The sequence below is a fragment of the Ictalurus furcatus genome, chromosome 9 (genome assembly GCF_023375685.1).
Source record: "Ictalurus furcatus strain D&B chromosome 9, Billie_1.0, whole genome shotgun sequence".
NCBI classification, from domain to species: domain Eukaryota; kingdom Metazoa; phylum Chordata; class Actinopteri; order Siluriformes; family Ictaluridae; genus Ictalurus; species Ictalurus furcatus.
The window spans coordinates 15,025,934-15,047,683 of record NC_071263.1 but is presented as its reverse complement, the minus strand read 5'-3'; the positions used below and the strand labels follow the sequence as shown (position 1 = coordinate 15,047,683).

Sequence of the window (21,750 nt, the reverse complement as noted above, 5' to 3'; positions counted from 1 at the left end):
TAATAAATAAAGGAAAGCGAACTGATCTCAGACCTGCTGCTGAAGACCGAGTTTTGTTCGTTCGCTCTTTCCGGCCCGGTTATGGCAGCTGTGCGCAGGAAGCAGAGGGCCTTGATTTAGGGTGAATGAGCGTTAGCTTTACGATCCGCTGTATGCTTTAGAAAAGGTTCGTGCTTTTTGTCAGAGTTTCTTTGCCTCGAGCAACATCTCTCTGTTCAGGAAAGATGGCTACGACGGCGCAATTATTTGAGGTAAGTTGCGTTACTTAGTCAAGCTAGTTAGCAGGTTAGCTTGGTTAGCTAGCTTGGGAAATAAAACGAGCACCTTAATAAAAGGAATCATTTACGTTTTTATGAAAGTCAAAATTATTTTACATTAAATAAGTGTCAACAAATTATCTTGCGTGTTGTATAAAAGACTAGCCGACTTTGGCCTGTTAGCATTTAACAGGGTGAACAGAGCAGCTGTAAGAGGCTAAATCTCAAATGGCTCTGTTTTTGACATGTAGTGCACTTACAAAGGGTGTAAAAGCTATTATTTCCTATTGTATGTAATGCAGCTTTGTAAGGAGTATAGGACAATTTAGGATGCAATTTTGTGCTGTGACGAAATGCTCCACTTTGCTGCTTTTGTAGTTAAAACTAAAGTTAATGGAGTGTATTGATGGGTTTTTTTTTTTGTTTTTTTTTTACAGCGGTGTATCTCAATAGTACATTTATATCTTGTTTTATTACTTAGCTGAGTGTATATTTACATTTTATTTAGCGTATCCTTCATTTTTGTAGCATACTAAAGGTTAAAGGTTATCAGCGCAGTGCTGTCATTTTGTTATTGACTGACTGAGCTCAAGTCTGTCCTTACTGCATTGCTCACAATTACCAACCTTACAGCTCGACTCACTAGTCATTTCCCCAGGTATACTATAAAGATGCACTTTGTAACATACGACAATTAATACCCACTGTACATGAAAAAAGAGCTCAAGTCTCTAGGTGCGTCCCAATTCGCGTACTTATGCACTATTCTGTGCCATTTTGTAGTATAAATAGTGCGAGTAGTGTGTACACACTGACAACGCCACATAGATAAAGTACACTTTAAATACCCGGATGATGCACTTAATAAACCGGAAAAACGAAGGCTGCGTCCGAAATCGCAAACTATGACAGTACGTACTAATCAGTGTGAGTGTGTATTACAATGTGACTACAATCCCGGGCATACTACATCCGCCATGTTAGCATTGTCATGTGACCTTCGACGTCATCATAAACACACAAATATTAAACAAGTTAACAGTTTATTCTGGTATTGCTAAACAAGTCCTGTTTAACCAATGTTTAATATTTTAAAAAGAACCGACACTGTCTTCTGCGTTTTTTTTTCTTCTTTTCTTTTCTGAGCTCATTCTCAATTGTCCTGTTGCATCATGGGATTGTTTGACTCGAGTAGTGTGTATCGGTTGCATACTGCAAAATCTCGCCGGAAACAGTTCGCCATCCGAGTATTTCTCACCTACTGTTTCTCACATACTGAGAATTTGGACATACCACCCCTCTGGCGTACTGCTTTTCGCCTACTGTGTAGTAGGGGAAGTATGCAGTTTCGGACACAGCCCAATGCTGGACACTTCATGCACTCAACTGTTGCAGCTTTAATTACGTTGCGGAGGGGGCGGGGCTATCAGACTCTGATGTTGAATGAAAAAAATAACCTTTTATAAAATTCATAGACTAGATGTTTGAGTACATAGTGTGTCATTTGGGACACAACCTCTATGTCTACAAAGTGGACCAACAGCACAGGTCTGTATAGTATAGTGGGCAGTAAGTGTAAAGCACTTCCGTGTCACTGTGATTGTGGTTCTGGAAATCCTCCACCATCCAAATAACATTTTGGTCAGCGGTGGTCTTGTGACAGACTGACAGGGTGGTCTGATGTGCATAGCAACATCTGGGCTACATTCAATAATTGATCTACATACCCTATAGGGTAGGTTTACCTGTTGATCGGGCTGAGTGTACCTACATTGTGTAATCTATGCAATGTAAATAGCAATGTATATGTAATTGTTGTTTGTTTTCCTGTAGGAACCGTTTGATGCAGATGAGTACATTGAGCGACTGGCCTGGAGAACTCCAGGGGGTGGTTCAAAAGGAGGAGCAGAAGCATTTGACCCTAAAAAGTAAGAATACGCTTTAATGTTAGTTTCTGGAAAATTACCCTTGTGGAAGCCTGGGAAAAATGTTTGCACATGGTGAGACACTGACATTTTGTACTACAGTTTTCCCAAACTGAAATATTCTTCTATTTTGCAGCGTTTATTAGAATGACTTCTTACCCAGCATGATCTCTGCACGAGTATACAAGTAAATTATTCAGAAAAACAGTATTATGGCCGGGGGTCTAAGTTTGTCAGAATTTAGCCACAGAAACATTCAGCGGGTTTTCCTAGACTTGCCATACACATCTGCGTGCAATACTGTTAAATCTGGAGAACATTAATGTTCATTATTAATGATCACCAGTCATTGATTATTAATGTGTATAAAGAGGTTGGACCATCCCAGAATTTTTCGTTACAACTCCAAGGAGTTGGAATAGGCTAAAAAAGGTCGTCATGTTACGGCAATTTAAACTACAGTATAGTTTGTTTGTCACAACTGTATAGGATACAGTCATTTCCTCACCAATCCCCCTGCCCCCATCTCTCTCCCTCTCGCTCCCCCCTCGCTTTCTGTCTGTCACTCGATCGGATTACTCTCTCTATCTCGCTTACAGCCGAGACTCCTTCCATAAATGTTAGATGTCTCCTAACAAAAAAAGTCACCACATCAACATTTACATGTTTTTTTTTTCTTTGTAAAACAACAGCGCATTTTAAAAAAAATCCGTTTACTTTAAGTCCATGTAAATGTGCTGAGAAACAATAACATCAAACAAGTTCATTAATATTAACCTATCGCTCACATTACAGCCAGATCTTAGACGGACTGACTGAATTTATTGATCCCCAAGAGGAAACTTTGACCATTTTGTTTATTAATTAACATTCATGGAAGATGTCTCCTGTGTCACTGCTTTGAAACAGTGGTCAAGCTGTTCCTTTGTTTTCCACTTATGTCTTAATGATCAAGGATTTTGGTTGTTATGAGCTGCTATAACACAAGTGATAACAGGCGTTAACAAACTTTGTGGGCATTCCCCAACAATAATACTTGTTGGGTCTTCACAATAACTGATGCTGGACAGTCAGGCCTAACTGTCTATCTTGGATATGTTACAACAGTTCACTTTAATGTTGTTGAATTTTGGTAGTGCTGTAATGCAGAAACATCAGCCCAGATTTTACACTACCCTCTCACCCGTGTAGAGGCTGATACAAGCACCTGAAGTGCTGACTCACAAATGATGGAAGAGAACGAATCTCAGTGAAAGAGAGAAGGGAAAAGACCCTAAGCTGCACTCAGCATTGGGGGGGGGGGTATTATTGTGATATGAGATTTTGCACTCATCACTTTGGAATGGGTTTTTTTTTTTTTTTTTCAACCACCCAGAGAATCCAAACATGAAGGTTTTTACTCTGCTGTCCAGCAAGTGCTTAGAAATGCAGCTGACAAAGCTCTGAGTAGTATGTGATACACACACTCACACATTTAAAAAAAAAAGGCCACTTTTATGTGGAGTTGCAGTTTATGGTAACAGGCAACTAACTGTTTTGCCAGCACTGTAAATGTAGTTTTTAAGACATTGTAATGCTTCTTTTCCTGCAGTTTTCAGTTCCTGCAGTTTTCCAAAATTCTGTATAGACTCTGTCTTTTCTCATTTTCAGGAAGTGTAGCTATTGGTGTGAGGGCTTTAATAGTCAGATACAGTTCTTAAATACCTGGCTTATGCATTTTTATTCCTGGAAATTGTAGACTAGAAATCCGGTATGTATATGTCCGCTGTAACCAGCCGTTTACCGTGTGTACTTCTGGCAAAGTATGTGTCAACAGTGCAGTAAATATTATCACTATTAGTCACTATTATGAATTGCTATCCTTATACTTGCTAAAATTTGAGCATTTTTATAATAATAATAATAATTTGTTGTTATCCATTAATAATCAATAAGATTGGGGTTTTTTTGGTCGAAAAAGAATTAAACTCAACTCACTTTAATTGTATAGTGCATTTAAAAACAACAGATTTTAAATGCGCTATATAAACACACACACACACACACACACATACACACATACGTACCATCGCTACAAACATAGAAAGTGTGTTAATTATCAGAAAAAATATCTCAGGGTTCCCCCAATTCAAATGCCAAAGTATAAAGATGTGTTTTCAGCTGAGACTTAAAAATCTCCACTGATGGGGCCAAGCGAATATGAAGGGGGCGATTAATCTCATAATTTAGTAGTACAGAAAATGCCCAATCACCCTTTGACTGATCTTTTTACCTCTCTAGATGCATTGCTCTGAAAATAAAACACTGTGTGTAGACAAACCATAGTGATTGTTATACCTGTTGTCTCAGGCTGCTAGAAGAGTTTGTTAACCACATAGAAGAACTGAAACTGCTGGACGAGAGGATCCAGAGGAAAGTTGAGAAGCTTGAACAGCAGTGCCATCGGGAAGCCAAAGAGTTTGCACATAAAGTCCAGGAGCTGCAAAGGAGCAACCAGGTTTGATGATCTGATGGATTAAACCAAGTGGGTCAGGTTGGGGGTACCTGAATGTAGTGCGCATTGTTGTGGTGGGTTTTGTTTTTGTTGTGTGTTTTTTTTTTTTTTTTTTTTTTTTTTTTTTTGGTCCAGATTATAGGTCCAGTTCTCTTTGCAGAACAGAAAATTCCCCAACCAATATTTCCTCAACATTTTTCACTTTTTTCTTTTTCATGTTTCTGAACATAATGACAGCCACAAACTTGCACGATAGACCACTCTCATGTTTATTTTCATGTGAAAGAGGCATTTGGGGATCAGGCAAACTTTGATGGAGATCTCTCCAGGTGAAAGCTCATATAGTGCATGTGCCCCATCTGCAATTGATAACTCATCACAAGAGATTAAATTTATGTAGTGTGAAAGATTGAGATTTTTCCTGAGAAGTCGTGCACCGTGTACTGTGCTAGCTGTGAATCTTTGGCTGTTTCCACAGGTCGCCTTTCAGCATTTCCAAGAGCTGGATGACCACATCAGCTACGTGGCCACTAAGGTGTGTCACCTGGGAGACCAGCTGGAGGGCGTGAACACTCCAAGGCAGAGGGCTGTGGAGGCCCAGAGACTTATGACCTACTTCAATGAATTCCTGGATGGGGAGTTGCGCAGTGATGTCTTTAACAACCCTGAGAAGGTTAGTATTTCAAAATAATAAGCACTGTGATGTCATTGGATGGGTATGTGTTATTTGATTCATAACTATGCATATGTTTGCGAACACAACTGATATGGAAGCAGTATTTGTTTCATCATTATTGTGGTTGTTATACGCAGTTTCTAAAATCACATACATATATTTGAACAAACTCGAATCAAAATTTGTTTTACTTTGGCATAGTGGAAAATTATAGACAAAAGAAGAATTTAGCACAGATGAACTATATACAGTCTGACCAAAGACATGAACTAACAATGACAGACGTTTTCCCCAACTCTAAATTACAGTTTTGTTGTTGTTGTTTTTTTTAAATTACTTTCTAATAATCATTTTATGTTGTGTTTCCCCTACCCATCAACTCTGAGATGCTCAAGATGCTCAGGAGACTGGACATACAGGCTCAAATAAATATGGCCTCACTCATGGGAAGAAAATTTCATTTTATACCCCTAGATCTCTGCCTCCTGCATTAGCAGGATTTTGTCTGCCCCTCCATCCTCAATGCCTGTGTTGTGGGAGGCAGGTAGTCCTAGGCAGGCTAGTGTGTTTATTTTAGAATGCACACCTTTTTTTTTCCAGAAATTAATCAACTGCTGATGGATAAAAGTCCCATCTGAACTAAACTACTATGCAGTTTCACTCAACTGTTGATCTTTTAAACATAAAAATATTAACCAAGTAGTAATCTAGAAGTTTGAGGTGAATGGTATTTGGCATGGGTTCCAGTAATCAGAAGAGACATGAATGATCGATCATTAAAACGATGGTCACACAGTTTGTTGGGTTTTTTTTTTTTTTCTTCTCCATTTTAAGGAATGACTCTTAACGATGTGACTGTTATGGCAACTGTGCGGCACAACATTGGTCAAGCCATCCACATTAGCTTTTACACATTTCTGTAAGCCATGCAAACAGCAGTGTGCGCATACTACTGTAATTACAGTAACCGGAGGAAAAGCAGAGAGAGACACACTTTCTCTCCAATAATTTATTGATTTTGGTCAGCCGGTCTTCACATGATGCTTGTATTTTTATTACGCTGGGGTTTTTTTTGTATAATGTTGTAACTAACATTATAACAGCCTGTAATATTGAACAAGTGAGATGCTGAAACAAGATGCATTGCAGAAGCAAAAGGTGTCCGTGTCACATACGGTATATGAGCATAGACAACAATGTAGTTCTGGCGAGTACTCGAAGTGGACAAAATGTGCATCCTTAAATAACTGATTTGTGGGAGAAATCATATTAAATGCACTTGATATAAACAATACTTAAAAATGTCTAGAATGGTACAAACGCATGCAATTTCAAACAAAGCTATAGTTTGTTCAGTCTGCTGCTGACCTTGTGTTAGATTGTGCCATACTGCTCCACTGTTTAGGCTGGCATTACGTCCTGAAGATATGTATCTAGGGCCGTTCACAACCAAACAACTATAGGATATGCATCATAGCTATCTTGCTCTTGTGTAGTTAAAAACAAGTGCAACACTGGTCTTATGTTGAACTTTTACTGGTCTCGTTTTTTCAACTTGTGTAAATTATCTAGTGAAATAGGCGAGCCTGACCCTGGTGTTATGCTTTGTCAATCTATAAAGTAAGATGATTAAGGATTTATAAATGCTGGATGTTTGTTGAATGATAATGAAGGTTTGTGGTTAAAATTTACTCTAAAATGATTATTTCCTGTTAATGACTCTATATTATCAGCTATGTTTTTCTAATGGAAATTTAAAAAACATTATGGATATTTGATGCTGTTATGAATGGTACAGGATATTAGATTAGATGGTTAGGTCTACACAAATATAGATGCACACCAACCCCAATATGTAATGCCACTTCATAAGCGTCTTTCAAGTCAGTACGTGGTGGTGTAACTTGGGTGGTAAGTCTTACATATCATATGCTATTAGCATTAGACCACCAACACGCTCCCTGAGAGATGCGTGGGAATATACCCGGCAGACTTTTCAGATTTCTTTTCATAAATGAGCCCACCTTCAGAAGAGAAGAGAAGGGTCAGGGAAAGGAGATGGTGGTGAATAGCTAAAGGGGGAGAAGAAATGGAGGGAAGGAAGGCCGACCTAATCCCTTCGAAAAGGAGGGCTGGCCTCAGACAGTGTGAAGACAAGCACTGGTAAAAAACCCCACTGCAGGGAGACTGCTACATCACTTACATGGGATTTAGCTAATCTTAGCTGGGGGACAGATACTTAGAAAACCTCGATGAGGAGAGCAGAAAAAGCTGGATCCACCTCATGGGAGCACAGTAATGATGTTAGCTGAGGCAGGCAGGAGTGGAAGATGTGTGGATGCTGGGGCCTTCTCCCATCCTGTTCTCCCAATATGTTAGCATTGAAGGGAGCGGTGGGATGTTCTTGTCTGGCCCTGTATTTGGTGAGACCTCATACCTGCCCATCGGGACAGATTATAGAAGACGATTTAGTAAGGCTGCCATGGGATTAGCCATAGTCCATTTATAATACTTACGACAGAGTGAGAGTAAAGCGCGAGATGGGCAGCGGAGGGTAGAGCAGGGAGTTAGGCAAGCTGCTTCTGATGGGCTCACTCATATCTTCTCTGTGCTGGACAAGAGAAAGGAGGGATTGGTGGGAGGGAGTGATGCAAAGATTTACTGTAAGCTGATCTTCAGGTTTAAGGCCTGTGCCACAATGCCACAAAGGCATTTCTCATTTCCCATTTTCCCCTGTTAGCAAGATGACCATCTCTTTATTTCTGACTCGTGTGTATCCGTTCTTATTGTAATGTCTTTTGCTATTTTTAATATTCTGGGCAGATAAAGGAAGCTGCTGACATCATTCAGAAGTTGCACCTGATTGCTCAGGAGTTGCCGTTTGACAGGTAAGCAGTGTGAGATGATGAGGGAGAAGAGAGGTGGGACTAGGAGGGGAAAAATAATCCAAAGTACATGGGTGGACAAATCACTAGCCGGGGCACTTGGGACAAGCAGATTTTGTGTCCTGACTATTAGTTTCTCTACTCATAGCTGCCCACAGGACATGTAGGTTCAATATCCAGGAACAGGGGGGGAAAATCTTCCTACATCACTGCAGTAGGGCAAAGCTGTCATGTGACTCCCATGCCTGCAATTGTATAACAAGTCACCTTGCAGTTAAACCCACTGAGTGAAAATAAAGCTGTTAGCCAGACTCAAATAATATCATTACATGCGAGAACAGAACATCACGGCTCATAGTCGAAACACTGACCAACAGCTTGCTGACCTTTTGCAGCCCAAACCCAATTACACATTAGACACTTTGTTCATTTCCTTTAGTCTGTAGTAATATACTTACAGTAACCACTTAACACTTTACCATACCTTATGTTATTTTAGCTACCATTTTGCACCTAGTCAGTTATATTTCCAGGCAAGTACTGAATTTATAATTCCATTGTCCACCCTGGGAAAATGCTAACAACTAAACACCATTTGATTTGAGTACCTTGATTAAAACAAATTAATGCAAATGAAAGCAGGCATCAAAGTAAGCAATTGGTCATGCTTGGACTATGACGAATCAAGACCTTGGAGTTATAAGGTTTTATTTAACAGTGGATTTTAAGATATAGTTGTAAAGTTTTGATCCTTAATAAGATCCAAGTAGATTCTTTTCAACTTTTCAAATATTTTGACCTAACCAATATTATTGTAGAGTTTAAAGAAGTATTTTGATGTAAAACATCTCACATATTCTTATAAACATTCACTTATTCGACTCTTGTCGCCTCTGGCTTGCTCATTAGGGATAAATTCATACATTTCAAATTTATATCCTGGATGTATTTATTTCTGTAAGCTGCTTTGTGACAGTGTCTATTGTTAAAAATGCTGTACAATTGATTTGAATTGAGTATTCAGGTACTAACAAACTTACAACATGAACTAGTTTTTTACAAAAAAAACCACATAGAACCTTATAATTCAAAGTTTTCAAAATGTACTTCATTTTCAGGCCATGACTTATCTCATTTGCCATGTTTTAAAAAGATTTTTAGCTCTGGCTTTTACAAATCAAGGTTTTCAAACTGAATGGCTAATTACTGCTCTCTGTTATTTGCTATTTTCTCTGTCCTTCTCAATATTCTCATCAAGATTTGCTGATGTGAAGGCCAAGATAGCAAGTGAGTGTTTATTCCTTTTAATTGATTAAAAAGCACATATTGTGAAAGATAAAAACGACAAGGTAGAAATTTAAATCATTAAATCATGAATGCTTTAGACCGGGGGTGTCAGGCCTTATCCGGAAAGGGCCGGTGTGGGTACAGGTTTTCATTCCAACCAAGCAGAAGCCACACCTGAGTCTATTGAAAGCCAAGATCATCTGATTAAACGGGTGGAATCAGGTGTGGCTCCTGCTTGGTTGGAGTGGAAAACCTGCAGCCACACCGGCCCTTTGCGGATAAGATTGGACACCCCTGCTATAGACTGTGCTGATAGCAATGTGTCCATTTAAAAATGACCTGTGTGTGGTGATTTAAGGTAAATACCATGACTTGGAGCGGCAGCTGATCCAGGAGTTCACAGCTGCTCAGCGCAGAGGGGAAATAGGCCGCATGAGAGAAGTGGCTGCAGTCCTGCTACATTTCAAGGTGAGGTAGAGCGACCACACTTTATCCTCTGAAACTGTCTATAATTATTGTCTCATATTTCTCTGCTTTCTTTATCAGGGCTATGCCCATTGTATAGATGTCTACATCAAGCAGTGCCAAGAGGTAAGCCCTCTATAGACCCACGTATTATATTTACTATATTTCAGATATTGGACTGCAACTGATCATCTGACAGTTAGAAATCTAGAAACTGATTAATTTATCAGCAGATAATACAATAACATCTTTGTGTGTTCTCTCTCAGGGTGCATACTTGCAAAGCGACGTGTTTGATGACACTGCTCTTCTCTGTCAGCGGGTCAATAAGCAGGTGGGCGAGGTCTTCTGTAGCCCAGAAATGGTCATGGCCAAACTCATCCAAAACATCTTTGAGAACAAGTTACAGGTACAATCCAAACTACACATGCTGATATAAAGTACACGTATGTTGCCAAATCATTTGCTTCTCTGAGAGCTGGAGTGACTTGACTTTTATGCTTTTAGACACATGTAAAAGAAGGACTTGAGACTCGTTCCAGTGAATTGGAGCAATACCTCAAAAACCTCTATGACCTCTACACCAGGTATTCATCTCATTTTCTGTGAATGGAATTGCAATTCTCAGTGGTTTGACCTCCTTTAACAATGTCTGGAAAGTTTAAAAAAAAAAAAAAAAAAGTTTGGATTTCTGCTTTCAGGACCACAGCTTTGGCTGCTAAACTAACGGAGTTTAACTTGGGTTCGGACAAACACACCTTCCTATCCAAACTGATTAAGAGCATCTTCTCCTCCTACCTGGATAGCTACATAGACATGGAGCGGCAGTATCTGCAGTCTCGTAGCGCTTCAATTCTGCAACGATACTACGACTCGAAGAACCACCAAAAACGTCCTGTAGGCACAGGAAGGTGAGGGGGGGGGGGTCTTTTAAATGCTAACGTTTGTCTGATGGTTTAATATATGTTTGACATTACTTAGACCTGGAGAATAAATTGCAAAACTCACAATTTTTAGTAGTTGTAACAGATGCTGTCTGGTGGCTGTTTACACTTTTTCAATTGCAATATGAAACACGATTTGTAGAAGTCACTCTTTGCAAATATCAGCTTCAAATAATGTTTCATATTGCAATTGAAAAACTGTAAACAGCCACCAGTCTTCAATGATCTTGATCCTGATTTTATGTTAATGTTAGCTAGTAAAAATAAATAAATAAATACATTAATCTAACCCCTTTCTGGAATATTCCAGTCTCTTTCAGCTTCATCTATAGGGATTACCCTAACCAATAATATTGTCACATTACTCTTTTCAGAGAAAAGAGTGAAGAGCTTGTTGCAAATCTAAAAATACGACAGTAAAGGTCTTATGATGGGACGGACATGTGATAATACCGTAAACATAATTCATACACATAGTTTTGTGGCATCTGCGCACAATTGGGCAGAAACTGAGACGTTGCTGTGTCTTACTTCTGAAAGGATGACTAATACAGAATCAGAGCTTAATTCATATAAACATTTGGCAGGAGAATTCCTGAAGGTGTTTCACAAAAAAATCCAGGTTTCACGTTAATTTGTAACCAAGTTCAACACCAGACTGTAGACTTCCACTATAAGTGAACTTGGTTTATTTCTCTGCAGAGGAAATTGTTGTCCATTATAATTGCCCCTATGCTACAGATGCAGTAGATGGAGATTAGGTTGAAAAACTCTGAAGTATTCATTTAAAGCAGAGAAACCACAAGCATGTGCTGTTTCAGTACAGACTGATGTTCTCGCTCATCCTTGTATAACTTGAGTATCTTTATGAGCTGAATACTTGCATTAATATATGCCGTTCTCTTTCTCACATAAACACGTACAGTATCCAGGAGCTGAAAGAGCGGATCAGGCAGCGCACTAACCTGCCTTTGGGTCCCAGTATTGACACGCATGGAGAAACCTTTCTCTCACAGGAGGTTGTGGTCAATCTGCTGCAGGAGACACGTCACGCCTTCCAGAGATGCAACAAGGCAAAACTGAGTTTCATATTTGCTCTATAACCTCTCAAATTCTGGGACAAAATTGATTGTGGAAGCTAATATCTGTGTCTCTCCTCATAGCTGTCTGACCCAGCTGATCTCCCTAAAAATGCCTACTCTATCTTCCTGCTGCTTGTAGAGCACCTTTGTGTGGACCATATTGACTATGCTTTGGAGATTGGCCTTTCAGGTAGAAAAGATATATAAAAAAATATTCAACATTACATTCATTATGGCTTTATCTTGTGAGGCGTTACTTTATCAAACATAACGATGTCTTCATTTCACAGCTATTCCTTCTGCAGATGCCAAAAACGCCAACCTCTATTTCTTGGATGTGGTGCAGCAGGCTAACACTATTTTTCATCTCTTTGATAAGCAGTTTAATGATCATCTCATGCCTCTTATTAGGTGAGTGTAAATGATGAATCAGTGTGATCCAGGAAAACAAAATCATGAAGTACCCCTCACTGACTCTTATGCCCTGTGCTGTGACTCTTGTAGCGCTTCACCTAAGCTTACGGAGTGTTTGCAAAAGAAAAAGGAGGTGATTGATCAGATGGAAGTGAAACTAGATACCGGCATTGACCGGTTAGTCTTCTATATCTCTCTTCATCTCTCGATACTGATGCATTTTTGAGAAATTCCTGTCTTCATCAAAATCATGTAGCCATGTGTTTTAAAAACAGAGATACACCCTGATTGCTCATTTTCTGCAGTATCAAACATGAATGAACATGATTTAGGATGTATACTTATATTTGGCCTTTCTTGGATGATCGTGTTTAGAACACTGAACTGCATGATCGGCCAGATGAAACATATTCTGGCCACTGAGCAAAAGAAAACCGACTTCAGGCCAGAAGATGAGAACAATGCAATGACTGCACTACAGTACACTACAGTAAGTAATATCTTTAAGTAAGTTCTGAATTGTAGTACAAATGTATTGTAAATACTCAAAATATAGTGTAATCATAAGAACTTACATTTGGTTGTCATTTGCATTAGACACGATGCTGCAGTGTTGTTCCTGTGTGCTCTTTTCTTAGGCATGCTCTAAGGTATGTGCCTACGTGAGTAAGCAGGTGGAGTGTGTACGGAGGTCTATGGATGGAAAAAATGTGGACACGGTGCTGGCTGAGCTGGGCGTGCGCTTTCACAGGCTCATCCATGAGCACCTGCAACAGTTCAGCTACACTTCCATGGGAGGCATGCTGGCCATCTGCGATGTGGCAGAGTACCGCCGCTGCGCCAAAGACTTCCGGGTAAGGAGGGGTCAGAGTTCAAGTTAATAAGGGGTAAAAACTTGGGTAATGAGGTGATGTAATTGGAGTTGTCATGCTTTCCATAATACCATGATTATATCAAGTTATTCTGTAATATTTACATCACCACTTTTTGACTGTAGTACACCTAGCTTCAGTCAAAATTTAAGCTGCAGCTGAATAAGAAATATGGCCACAGTAATTAGTGGTATCGCACTGTATTCGATTTCTCATGCAGAACACATGCATATAGACTTGAACATAAAACACGGCATGAAAGAAGAGGACGTACAACAGCAAACCGGTTTACTGAGCCATGTGACAAACGTAGCAAAACGTGTCTGAATGAGTGGGATAAAAATAATGTGCAGTAATTTTCAAGTTCAACTGTTGCCATGGTTGATGAACTAAACCAAACATAATGCAATTTTAGAGTTTTTAGGAAATATTGACTTTAAAAACCTTATATAGAGTTCCATAGACATTTCTCGCCATAGAAATAGCCATAGAAGCTGTCATAGTGTTATAAAAACAAACTGAACTACACCACTTTTTAATGTTCACTTGATCTGAAGTAGAATTGCTAGCCAATCACAAAACAGGAGGTGGGATTCATCAGAATATGGGTGGGGAATTTACCAAACCACATCAAGGCTGTTTTCTCAACCACTTGTAGTGCCTACCAGTTCTACTGTTTCTTCATCAGTCAAAATTGATCATATGTGACAATCCGCTTGTTAAGTCTGACCTCACGCATAGCGTAAAGCCATTTCCGGATCCAAACACTCTCAGAAGCAAACAGCAAAAGTTGACATTTAAAGATATGCTATGATCTGGCTGAAGTATTTCTTTAAAAAAAAACACGTGGCATGTGGCAGCTTTTTTGGTTTGGGTGGAGTAAAATGTGTCCCGCACCCACATGGAGTGCGTGTGGAAGAGGGCGAAGACAACGAGAACAGATGAAATTGCAGCCCGAGAGTGTCTGAGATAACACATTTGCAGTTGATGCTGATGTTGCGTGGTTTAAATAATTTGCTTAACGCTATGTGGGTAAAAACCACATTACGTTAAAATGAATTGTATTTACCAAAAGCTGCTAAAATACACTGACTCTGTTCTGTAGTACTAATGAAAAATCATGATCCTAAGTGTTATAATTTTTTGGACTCGTATCTATTAAAATATCAAGGAGCACAGCATTTCAGCATGTTGAAAATACGAGAATGTCAGCCAACGCAGTAGAAGCTTGGACCCGGAAACATTTTTATCAAAAGCTCGTTACATCACGACTTGACAAGGGAATACCGCTGAATCTACTATATGATAAAATTAAATTTATCTGTCTTTTGATCAGAAACTAGAGTAGGCCTACCGTTAATTCAGCAAATGGTGATAATGAAATAGAGGACTTGTAGAAGGATGGGTAAATCACCTTGGCAGCCTATTAAATTATTTACACATCAGTTTTAAAATATTCATTATTTTACACACCAGTTGATGATGATTGACTTCTAATTGTCGTCTCAAATACATTTCAGTCGTTGCCTTTTAAACTGATTCATCAATTCAAATTGTCACATTGATGCACCAATAGCAGTTATATAATTCACCAAATGACAACTTTGTCTACTGGTTTTGTTTCAGCCTGGATTTGTAGGTGTGTAATTACTGTGCCTATTTCTGTCTCAGGTTCCTCTGGTCCTGCAGCTCTTTGACACGTTGCACGCTCTATGTAACCTTCTGGTTGTTGTTCCTGACAATCTGAAGCAGGTTTGCTCTGGAGATCAGCTCACAAACCTGGACAAGAATCTCCTGCATGCCTTTGTGCAGCTCAGAGCGGACTATCGCTCAGCTAGACTGGGCCGCCATTTTAGCTAATGAATGGTAAGACTGTATACCCAGTACACAGCTGTCCAATCAGAACAGCACTCTCGGGTCAGTCAGCGTGGCTTTCGGACTTTTTTACTGTTACTTTTTTTTTTTTTTTTTTTTTTTTTAAATACATTTAATTATAATGACACAACAGCCCATGGACATGTGTGGCCCAATGCATACTGAGAAAAGAATATTTATGCATCTGCCCATTTGTATTTTCAAGTTTTATTTGCCTTATCCCTTTCTGTGCTCTCCTTTTAACCAGTAAACTACATGTATGAATGTATGGCATTTCATTGATGTTAAATGTATTCTTCTCTTCACCATGTTTTTGCATTAATGCTATAATGCACACAACACTGTAAAATGAACAGCATAAAGAGGGTTTGGTTTGTTTGTTTTTCTGTTTTTGAAGCTGAGGGGTTAGATGAATTTGGTTCATAGCTGGAAACACAAATTAAATAGTTTATTGTACCAAATATATGTGGCTCTGCTGGCACTGGAGACACTTCAGCAGGTTGCATCATGCGCTTCCTAATGAGCAACAGCTAATCAGTCTTTCCCCCCCCACATAAGGGTGCATAGTTGTCTGGTGTAAATTCTGTACTTGGTGTTCGTTACAGAATTTATATAAATCATCTCTCAGGACTAAGTAACAAAAATTGAACATTACCCAGGTCGCTTCTGATAACATAGGATGTGAATAAATGCTTTGAATTGCTAAACAAGTGGCAGTAATTCTATCAGAAATCAGCATAGCTCTCTGCTCAGTTACTCTTATTCAGAAAACACATTGCATATTAGTTAAAGGCACATTCCTGTGAATCTTTATTATTATTATTATTATTATTGTAATGGGAATTTAAAAAAAAATTGAGTTATTTTCTCCTTAGGATGCTAGCAGTGGAGGTTCACGTAAGAGTAACTGAGATTTTTTTAAAATGCCAAATATCTCCATTTCTGAGAAGACAAGATACAAGTTTAGCAAGCAAGGCTTCTCTGTGTGTATTAAAGTATTTCTGACAGGTTGTGTTTGAAATCGCATACTGTGACCATACCTTTCTGCATTACATTCAGTACCTACTGCTCAGCCATTGATGCAGTATGCACTGACGTTGATGCTTACTGAGTGTGTAGCATGAATATAATCCGGATGTACTACAGCCACCATGTTGGTATTGTCATGTGACCGACATCTTACTAAGAGCTGACGTGCTTGCCATTTTTTATTATGACTGCTCTTCTGAGCCAGTCCTATTGCCTTATGGGATAGCGAAGTGTGCGTTGGTTCCATACTGCAGAATCCCGGCGGAAGCAGTACGACATTCGGGTATTTCTTGCCTACACACAATAGGACATACTACTCCTTTGGTATACTGTTTTTCGACTACTGTATAATAGGGTAGTAGGGATATTTAGATGCTTCCATGCACATAGTGGCATTTATTTGCATTTGTAATCTACCACAGTGTATATTCCTTCTTAAAACAGTCTTTTTTTTTTTTTTAAGTAGAAATTTCCAAACCTGATACTTTTAAGACGTTCATTGTATGGATGACATACAAGTGCAGAAATATTGAGTCTAAATAATTGTGTTCACCACCAGCTTGCTCAGAAATGTAACAAAACAACATTTTGATCCAAAACACTAATGCTAGTACATCTTAATGTACTCACATACAATCTTTAATATTCATGGAATAACTCGCTCACTGAGCACACAAGTTAAGAATTAATTGGTTAAAATTGTGACTTGAGGTGCAAGTTTCTCTCTAAAAACTGTTGGCTGAGTCTGATTAAAGGGGTCAAGTGTCCCCTTTCAGCTCCAGTCAACACCAGTGAGTGATAATTCTGACAGTGTCATATGACCCAACCTGAACTTAACCAAAAGGATCTGTGGAGAAGGAAGGGGGATGTCCGACATCTTGCTTGTGCCTGGCTTTGGTGTTACTTTTTTCTTTTCTTACATTTTCTCATTGTTGATCTCCTGCTTTTGCACAGGCACACATACACGTCAGCTGATATTGAACTGCCTTGATATGATTAACGAATCTACAAAATAATAAAACAAGTTGTCACATTGTCAATCTCACTTTTTCTCACTAATAATAACATGCAAATCTAATTCAATAAAATATGAAAATATGACATTTCAGAGTGTACATTCCTTACCTCAGCAAACTGTATGCTCATCATGTGCTCATACATTCACTGGTTTTATAATGTCACCACTGCTCACAATGAAGGTTCAGTGGCAGTTACTAAAGCACAGTGCACTAGGACTACCTGTTTCATATTGCTATTATTGTAACTTCGTTAAAATATTTGCCCTGCGGTACAGCCTCATCATACATCCAGTCCTGTGAAAAAGTATTTGCCCTGATTTCTTCTGTATATCTCGTACTAAGTAGTTTTAGAAATTAAAACAAAATCTAAGATAAAACAAAGGTAACCTGAGAACACAGAAAATTTAGCTTTTAAAAGATAATGTTATTTACTGAAGAAAAAGGTTAACCAATACCAGCTGGGCCTGTGTGAAAATGTATTTGCCCCCATAGTTACTAATTCCCCAAATCTATGAAACTGCATTCATAATGGGGTTCAGCTGGATCAGACACAAACAGGCCTGATTACTGCAAGCCCTGTTCAATCAAATCTACACTTAAATAGAACTTTTTCAACAGCAAGAAGTTGGTTAAAAGGTTTTACTCAGTAACACACTATGCCAAAACTAAAAAGAAGTTGCAAAAATGATGAGGAAGAAGGTGATTGAAATACATCAGTCTGAGAAGGGTTACAAAGCTATTTCAAAGGCTCTGGGACTCCAAAGAACCACAGTGAGAGCCATTATGTCCAAATGGAGAAACTCAGCACAGTAGTGAACCTTCCCAAAAGCGGCCGACATTCCAAAATTCCACCAAGAGCACAGCAACGACTCATCCAGGAGATCACAAAAGAGCCAAGGACAACATCAAAGGACTTACATGACCTCTTGCATCACTAAAGGTCACTGTTCATGACTCCTCTATCAGAAAGACACTGGGCAAAAATGGCATCCATGGAAGGGTGATGAGGGGAAAACCACTGCTAACCCAGGAGAACATTTAAGGCTCATCTGAATTTTGCCAAAAACACACCTCGAAGATCCTCAAACCTTTTGAGAGAATATTCTGGGAACTGATGAGTTGAAAGTGGAACTGTTTGGAAGACAGGGGTCCCGTTACATCTGGTGTAAACCAAACAGAATTCCACAAAAAGAACATCATACCTACGGTCAAGCATGATGGTGGAAGTGTGATGGTGTGGGGATGCTTTGCTGCTTCAGGGCCTGGGCAACTTGCAGTCATTGAGGGAAACATGAATTCTGCACTCTACCAGAAAATCCTGAAGGAGAATGTCCGGTCTTCAGTTCATAAGTTGAAACTCAAGCACAACTGCAGCAAGACAATGATCCAAAGCATAGGAGTATGTCAACCTCTGAATGGCTCAAAAAGGGGCCTTTGAAGTGGCCTAGTCAACATCCTGACTTGAACCAATTGAGATACTGTGGCAGGAGCTTAAACAGGCAGTTCATGCTCGAAAACCCTCAAATGTGGCTGAACTAAAGCAGTTCTGCAAAGAAGACTGGGCCAGAATTCCACCACAGTGCTGTGAAAGACATCTCCTGTTATTGGAAGCGTTTGGTTGCAGTTATTGCTGCTAAAAATAGCACAAACAGATTTTAAGGTTAAGGGGGCAATTAGTTTTTCACATTGGTGATGTTGGATAGCTAATTAGTATGAAAACAGAAGTACTTTTTCACAACACTGTACTTATTAGGACTTCTTAATTATGCCCAAAAGAAGAAAATTATTCTCGTCATTTAGAACAGGCAGACTTGGACAAAGCCATGATTCTAACGACCAAGACATGATGATGTGACAGCTGTTTGGTACACAGGCGCTCAAAAGCTGGCCAAACTCTGTCTCCAGCTAAGTGTACTGTTGTGTAGAAGGTACACAATGACAAATGGGCAAAGTTAAACAGCACAATTAATTAGTCTAATATTAATATGATCAGTGCCATGGAAATTCAATTCTCACAGCCCTAATCACAACTGGATAGCTTGTAAAAATTATTTTGTTAGGCCCTGGTGCAAACACCGAAGCCTTTTCCAAACATTTGAGAACTAGCTATTTGTTTTCCGTAGCGATTAGCGTTTGGCATTAGCGAGCGAGCCGGCAAAGGGGTGATAACAGGAGGGAGAGGAGCAATGAGTGTCCCGTGGGGCGTCTGACTCATTATGGAGGTAGGACAGAGCTGTGCTGTGTTTGGGGCTTTCTGTTTGAGCAGGTGGCATGGATTAGAAACATTGTCAACAGTGAAATGCTGGAATGAAACCTCACTGCGCTCTACCCATCTCTGCTTATTATCCATCGATTTTATTCTCTTCCACACAGGCCAGTATGTTTCTGTAGGGGTTTTTTATTATTATTTATTTTTTAGAAAGGTAACATGGAGTCCAGAATTTCATTGAGAAGTGATGGTGAAAAATATCTACTCAAGTCTAATGTAGTTGGAATTTTGTCACATTGAAACTGATTGATTTTCAATTTTTTTCATTAATTTAAACTGAACTGTGAACTAGGGTTTCTAAAATAAGTGTAATAATGAGGAAATAAATACACTCACCAGATTAAATATTTTTAATGATCAGCACTTTTTCCCTTTTCCAGTGCATTCACAACATGAACAAAAGCAATGACACATTCATATGAAAAGAGAAAGTCAGATTAACCTACTGAGGCCAGTTCCCTGTGAAAAATAAAGAAGCCAAATTCAAGTGATTAATTAATAAATACAATGAGTGAATAAAAATCAGTAAGGTCAATAAGGATTAAAACAATCAACACACTGGCATTACTTTGCAGGTTAGGGTACCTTACGATATTTAATATAGTTTGTTTTTTTTTTTAAATGAAAGAAAAATAAATACGGAAAAGGTTATGTATTCAAATTTTATTTGTCACACACACACAACCATACACAGTAGTACGTGTATATATATATATATATATATATATATATATATATATATGTGTGTATATATGTATGTATATATATATATGTGTGTATATATATATATATATATATATATATATATATATATATATACACACACACACACACACAATGTATGTATATATGTGTGTGTGTAAGTGTAAGTATATAAAAGAAGTGCCGATATATGCAATTACTTGTGCCAGATCAAGCTGAGGAAGTTGTATTGAAATTGCCCAAATATATGATAAATATTGATAAATACAGGGTAATACAGGATAAAGTGGTTACTGAGGAATAAATAGAGGATGTATTAAAGGAATGTCGGTGGTGTGGGTGTTGTGTAAGCAAGTCCAAGCTCTAGTCCTGGGTGTTGTCCTGGTTGAGACTGTTGTGACTATTGTGACAGTTAAAATGGTACTTTTTTTTCTTCTGGAGACATTGTTGAGACCAAGTGGAGCCACTCTGGCGTTTGAAGTGTCACTTCTAGCATTCAAGTGTCTCTTCAGACAGGAGTGATCTGTCTGCAGACTCAGCACAGGCATGTGGTCATGCATTCCATGTAGTCAAACTCATTAAGCCACAAAACTTCAAAACTTTTCAAGAGTTCATTGGGCTCTCATTCTTAACTTGTCCTGAAAACTAGTTATGGTGGCATGTTAGGTCCAACTCGTCCCCTGTGTCTTGTCCCCTCCAGTGGTTTGAGCAGCCCACAAATCCCAGCTTGAGCACATCACTCTCTCGCACGGTCCTCCCTCTACCTCCTGGAGCACTGACAATACAGCATTACAGCAGTCGATCCATGTCAACAGCAGCTTTGCTTAATACCAGCTAAAAGCTCATAAGCTAAATCTTCACCTAATTATCCGGAACGATTAGCACTTGGTCTTTGGTCTGCCATTGGGCTTGTATCAATAAATCTTTTTTTTTTTTCTTTTTCAATGTGTGTCTGTGTGTTCTTTCCTAGAAGGATATGTACACACTAATTTTTAAGATGTTAGCATGGAGCAGTGGAGCATGGAGCTGTGTAATTTCAGTAGGTCATGTTATGGTGACTCTTTAAGGTTACAGTTTTGTTCCTGATGTGGTACAGATATGTCCTTATTGCCTTACTGATTTCTCTGCTCACTAACAAATCCAAGTACAAGTTCATGCAAACAAACAAAAAAAGCACTGCAGTTGGCCTCTTGATCATTTGTAATGATGAAGAGTGGATTTCATAATAAAAGTGATGGACCCCGTTGTTTATTTCAATAAAAAGAGTACAGACTCTATATCAGTGTACATATTTTTTTTAAATGGCAGAAATAAATTAGTTTTTATTCACTTGTTCTTATTGTGAGCTTTGTTAATGGTCAGAAATACAGTTAGTGTAAAATATCACCAGATATATCGGATGAGGTGAAATGCCATCATCTGTCCGCTGTAACTTTACAGCTGTAGTGTTGCACAAGGATTGGACTTCTTTAAGAAATACTTTTTTAATTCAATACTAAAAACTGTCAAAATAATATGATACTCCATTAAAAAAAACATCATTTAACAAGCTAAC

General features: G+C 38.8%; 1 protein-coding gene across 1 annotated transcript; it reads left to right on the top strand.

Moving 5' to 3' along the window:
• The first annotated feature begins 38 nt into the window (after window positions 1–38).
• On the top strand, window positions 39–17,306 carry exoc5 (exocyst complex component 5). Its single transcript, XM_053632518.1, has 18 exons — window positions 39–251; window positions 2,091–2,185; window positions 4,532–4,679; window positions 5,155–5,349; window positions 8,176–8,240; window positions 9,496–9,524; window positions 9,883–9,992; window positions 10,071–10,115; window positions 10,258–10,398; window positions 10,497–10,576; window positions 10,691–10,900; window positions 11,859–12,006; window positions 12,097–12,205; window positions 12,306–12,426; window positions 12,520–12,606; window positions 12,805–12,919; window positions 13,068–13,283; window positions 14,973–17,306. The coding sequence occupies exons 1-18, from the start codon at window positions 225–227 to the stop codon at window positions 15,159–15,161; spliced, it is 2,130 nt and encodes a 709-aa protein (XP_053488493.1). The 5' UTR covers window positions 39–224; the 3' UTR covers window positions 15,162–17,306.
• The last annotated feature ends 4,444 nt before the right edge of the window (window positions 17,307–21,750 follow it).

Bases quoted from the DNA above. Each gene is read 5' to 3' on its own strand.
- exoc5 (XM_053632518.1), top strand. From the start codon at position 225: ATGGCTACGACGGCGCAATTATTTGAG. The intron at 4,680-5,154 runs GTTTGATGATCT...CTGTTTCCACAG, and splicing joins AGCTGCAAAGGAGCAACCAG to GTCGCCTTTCAGCATTTCCA. The intron at 9,525-9,882 runs GTGAGTGTTTAT...TGGTGATTTAAG, and splicing joins TGTGAAGGCCAAGATAGCAA to GTAAATACCATGACTTGGAG.